This window comes from Sinocyclocheilus anshuiensis, unplaced genomic scaffold (assembly GCF_001515605.1).
Source record: "Sinocyclocheilus anshuiensis isolate Anshui unplaced genomic scaffold, SAMN03320099.WGS_v1.1 scaffold838, whole genome shotgun sequence".
NCBI lineage: Eukaryota > Metazoa > Chordata > Actinopteri > Cypriniformes > Cyprinidae > Sinocyclocheilus > Sinocyclocheilus anshuiensis.
Window position 1 is genome coordinate 1,146,280 of NW_015539915.1, and position 5,512 is coordinate 1,151,791.

Consider the following 5,512-nt stretch of genomic DNA (forward strand, 5'->3'; position numbering starts at 1 on the left):
GTTTGTAAAGAACACCACATGAACACTAAAGAACACTGTGAAGAACACTAAAGGGCTCAACAAACTAAAGATATATTTAAATAGTCATGATAAAGCTGCACAATTTTTATAGGACACTCAAATTGTGTTATGAATGACATTTGAGTATCTATGATTAGCATTTTTTAATTAAACACTACATGTTCTAAATAGAAAACAGTACTTTTCCTATAAAACACTGCTTTTATTAATTTCTTGTATATTTCTGTTATTAAATTATTACATTATTAATTTTTACATACTTTAAACATTGTAAATATTAGATCTTACTACTCACTATTTATATTTCTCACAAGCTTCTGTCTCTAATTAATATTAAAAACGTTTGTTTAAATAAACATATATATATATATATATATATATATATATTAGTGTTGTCAAATGATTAAACGTGATTAATCGCATACAAAATAAAAGTTTTTGTTTATATAGTGTATGTATGTGTACTGTGTATATTTATTATGTATATATAAATGCACACACATGCATGTATATATAAATGCATTACTTTTAAAAGTAACTTTCCCCAACACTGGATAGAACAGACATATATTATGCAAACAAAAACTTTTATTTTGGATGCGAGCAATCGCGATTAATCGTTTGACAGCACTAACATATATATATGTGTGTGTGTGTGTATGTGTGTGTGTGTGTTTGAAATGTATTTTTTTCTCAGGTAGTCATTGCCTAGTCATGATATAGATTTAATTGTATAGGCGTATGGGGGCGTGGCTTAGACCGACAGACGAGCGATTGGCTGAGATGAGCCTCAGCTGTTGTACGTCATGACAGCCAGCAGAAGCTCAGTAGTGGAGTTCAAAGACACCGCCGGCTCGTCATCGCTTATTTTTAACCTCATGCGTTGAAATGGTGATCTTATCGGAGGAACTACAACCAAACGGCTCGCTCTGCCTCCTCTCCGGCTGATTATTAGTCGCCATTGCGCAGTCAATGTTATTAAGAGTGTTTGCGCTCGCGTTAGTGCGCGTCGCTGCAGATCATTTCTCTCTCAGTGGACCACTAGAGGTGGACTCTCCGTCAGTCTGTTTACACTGAGGACGCCTTCAATTGAGCCTTTATCTCCATAACTGACCCACAGAAGGACACTGACACCATGTTTGAAACCAGAGGAATCCCCTTTATATTGCTTGACATTGCGTGCCTAATACTCGGTAAGCATTATTTTAAGTGGTCTTGCTTGTATTTCCTGAATTGATATGGATATATTGTCTTGAGTCTTATAGCGAAGTGAGAATAATTTAAAACGTTGGCGCTAATATGTGTTGTACAGATAAGATAAATAATGTAAGATATTAATATATAAATATACTAAAGACGTGTCAGTTGTTTTAGATGCATGTTGCCATGCACGTTATTTAAATGCATGGGATTCAACATTGCAACAATGGTACTGACATATTAACCACATACGACACCCATAGTGCGCATCATAGTGCGTACTGAGTCTACACGCCTTCATCTACATGCCTTATCAAACTTTCCGTAATAACAGGGCGTTACCTATTATGCAGAGAGTCTATTATGCATAACAATGACTCAGGGTATAAGGGAATACACGTGAAACATCACTGAAAATCATTAAAAAAATCCCACGAGAAACCCCACAGCTTTTGTTTTTAAACAGCAGCCCATGAATTTTACTCTAATTATAAATATTTTATTTAATAATTATAATGTCCGTTTCTGTATAACGAAAGATTACACAGACGATAGAAAGATTTATTGAACACACCTGCTGTGACAACATGCCCCAAAAGCAGATCTTGTTGTCACTCTATATGGGGTATGTTGTCACAATGCAACAAGATAAAAGGTAACATTTAAAATGATCATATAATTGTTTTAACTAACAAATATTATAGTCAGTTGTATGAATTTCCGGCATGCATATGGCAACTTTCTTGGGGCCCAATGTGAAAACTAGCCCCACTCTCCATTATAATGCATAATAATGTGATTTATTCCTATGACGTTATTATTATTATTATTTCAAATCCTTATCCAAAAATTCACAAATGACGGAACAAGTCTTGGAAATTCTTTGGTCAAAATATGTGGGAACCATGTGATTTAATTAACAATTATATGCTGAATCTAGTTATTCCCCAATAATCCCTGCTCAGTCCTACAGCATTTATGGTGGAAGTTTTGATCTGTATTTATCTTGGAATTTTCAGTGCACTGGGGGAACGTTTTTAATGTTTTCAAGTTTTTACACGGGGAACAAACAGATCGAACTTTCCACAAAGTAACCATGAGTCACTTTCATATGATGGCTATTTGTTCTTGTTCTTTGATAAATGTGCCAAGATGGAGTAATGATTTAGGAGAATTTTAGCTTTTTGGAAGTATTTTAAGTGTAATGAAGTAGACTAGTCCCAACTAGAGTTTGTATTTTGGTAGCATTGGCAAACACATGCTGTTCATTTCTCTCATATTGAGAAGTGGCTCACAATTATGACTTGTGAAGCTGATACTCATGTCACGTGCCTTCTTTGATTTTCATTTGCAAATGCATATTTACATACCACCGGTACCACTTAAACACAGACTATGAGAATACACAGTAGAGTAGTTCCATACTGACGGTTTGAGCCCAAAGGCTTTCCTAATTATGTTTGTTTTGGCATTTGAATTACAATGGGGCTTCATTGGAGCAAAGAGCAATTCAGCTTAAGCTCAATCCAGCTCTTCCTTAATTCAGGCTTGAGCAGCCAGCTTTATCTGTACGTGTGCGTATGTCACATGCACTTAGCATCACTAACAGACCCATAGTCTTCTCCTGGGAGAGGAGCCTCAGGCTCTATGAATGAGGGTTTGTGTTGTTTTCCCATAATACTTTGCAACAGCAGCAACAATAGGCTGAGGCTATAGAGGATTCAAAGTTTACATACGAGCTCTCATGCTAGACTTTACACCGTCAGGTCACATTAGTGCAGTATGGGATAGATAAAGACACATAAGTGTCAGCTAAAATTTAAGAGGCTGTATGTGGCGAAAGCAATGCGTCTGGATTGAGTGCACTAAGGAAGGATGACAATAAGTGTAATTAAGTGTTTGAAGCATGATTAATTTAGCCCTTGATTTTGGGAGATTGATGATGAAATGGTGCTGATTTCCTTAGTCCTATCAGTTAATAAAAATGCATTAAAAATAGATAATTCATTAATAGAATGACTTGACACTTCTTCTGAATTAAAGCTATTTTTGAGAGAGAGAGAGAGATATATATATATATATATATATATATATATATATATATATATATAGGTCAGGGTAATGCAACTGTTTTGATATCATAATTTTTACACACAAAAAAAAGCATAATAATTAATAATAGTGTAATCTTCTTTTTAGGAAGGTTTTAACAAAACTGCTTCACTGCTTTTTAATATTCGAAAAACCTTTGTTCACCAAAATCACTGTCATGTGGTGCGACCATGTAGAAACTAAACAGGAAATTACATCATAGAGACCCTCATAAATGTGTCAAGGTCAATAAGTTAAGTTAAATTAAAATTGAATTTAGGTTAGCTCAGGATGCAAAATGTCATTTGGTGCGACTCAAAGTAATATTTATGATTTAATTCATGATATTTAAAGAAAATTAAATGTTTCTTAATTTTATGTTTTTGTATAACTTTTAATATTATTATGTAACTTTTTAAATTTTTTTATTACATTTTACCTGATGATTACACCACAAGTTATTAAATGTAAACTTATTTTTCAAAACCACATAAAACCAACATGAATGTACATTTCTAAGAACTTGATATGTTTTAAACTTCATTTTTTTCTCCCTTATATATTCATTATTTTGGACACTGTTATATGTCATTGACCTTTTGTTAAACTGTCATCATACACCGTCGACTTTACATATGGCACTTTAAAATAACAGATATTCAAAGTCACAATCTATGGCAGCACCTGTCAGTTGTCCTTTCTGAACAATCTTTGTCATTATAAATGCACAGCTGTTATGTAATCTTTATCTCTTAGGTGGCAGCAGCCATTCATCAACACTGGAAACAAGCCCTTGCATTTGATTGGTTGGTGGACCCTTTATTAAACTGTTAACCCTTCTTCACCTACAGCTGGCCTCCCGCTTGCAGCGTTTAACCTGGGTAAAATCAAACCGTATCAGCGGGGCTTTTTCTGTAATGATGAGAGCATCAGCTATCCCTTCCACTCCAGCACAGTCACCTCCACTGTGCTCTACACAATGGGCTTCACACTTCCAATTTGTAGTGTAAGTAATCCCAGATAGCAACCACACAAGACATGCCCAGCGTCTTCCCTCACAAGTCTGTAGTGCGCTCAAGCTTGTTTTAAAGGATATTTGGCTATTCGTCTTTAGAGTTTAATGGTCTGTTGCAGTGACAGGAAGTGGTCCTTCATTTTGAATGAACAAGTAGACACCCAAAGAGCAGCTGTTTCAACATGACTCCTGACCACTGAACAGGTGCAAAATGCAATTTCAATAGAGCTTTATTAGGTGGATTGAAAGCAGCTGTTCAAGTCACTTCATCTGGGATCGCACTAGGCCATCTAACATTGTGTCTACGCTGGAAGAGACCACTGTTGCACGAGGTGTCTACGCTGGAAGTGCTGGAGCTGCAAGCATCTATGCAACACTTCAGCAACAGTAAAATTAAATTAAATTAAATTCCTTGTATGGGTAATTTTGTAGTAGTAAAATAATATTGCACTTAAAGGGATAGTTCACCCAAAAATGAAAATTGTCATTGTTTTCTCACCCTTATGTTGTTCCAAACCTATAAGACTTTGGTTAATTTTTGAAACATAAATTAAGATATTTTTTATTGAAACCTAAAAGGTTTCTGTCCCTCTATTGAAAGTCCAGGTAACCAAAACTTCTAAAAAGGTCATAAAGGTAACGTAAAACAAATCCATATGAATTGAGTGGTTAAATCCAAGGCTTAGCAAATCTCAAAATGAATATTCATTTTCATTCTGTACATTTGTAATGTTATGATGCCTAAATTCATATGTAGCGTTGAAACTATTGATTTTATTGTTTTATTTTTATTTTCATTTAGAAAAAAATAATTTCGATTTTTTTAATATATATCTGCTCAATATTGGTTATCGGCCATAACATGAAAGTAATATGTGTATCTCATATGTGTATCTGCCCTAATTTTTACATAAATTGTCCCATTTAATTGAAAGCTACAAGTTACATGATGGTTTTTACATATTTTCCAAGAAATTCGCTTGTGTAATAAATGAGGCCCAATGTTACCAGAAATAACATTAAACACAAGCATAATGAATTTCTTGAGAATTTGTAAAAGCTGTTGTTATGCTACAATACATATACATACAGTTAAAGGGGTCATATGATGTGATTTCAATTTTTCCTTGCTCTTTGGAGTGTTACAAGCTCTTGGTGCATAAAGAAGATCTGTAAAGATGCAAA

The 5,512-nt window shown here is 34.4% G+C and overlaps 1 protein-coding gene across 1 annotated transcript in view; it reads left to right on the forward strand.

Annotated features, from left to right (window-relative positions):
* The first annotated feature begins 850 nt into the window (after positions 1-850).
* LOC107686491 (phospholipid phosphatase 1-like) overlaps positions 851-5,512 on the forward strand; it is a 17,583-nt gene continuing 12,921 nt past the window's right edge. Inside the window, exons 1-2 of the mRNA XM_016483526.1 lie at positions 851-1,214; positions 4,164-4,318. Of these exons, the coding sequence (XP_016339012.1) occupies positions 1,157-1,214; positions 4,164-4,318 (213 nt within the window). The 5' untranslated portion in view covers positions 851-1,156. The remainder of the gene's footprint in view (positions 1,215-4,163; positions 4,319-5,512) is intronic.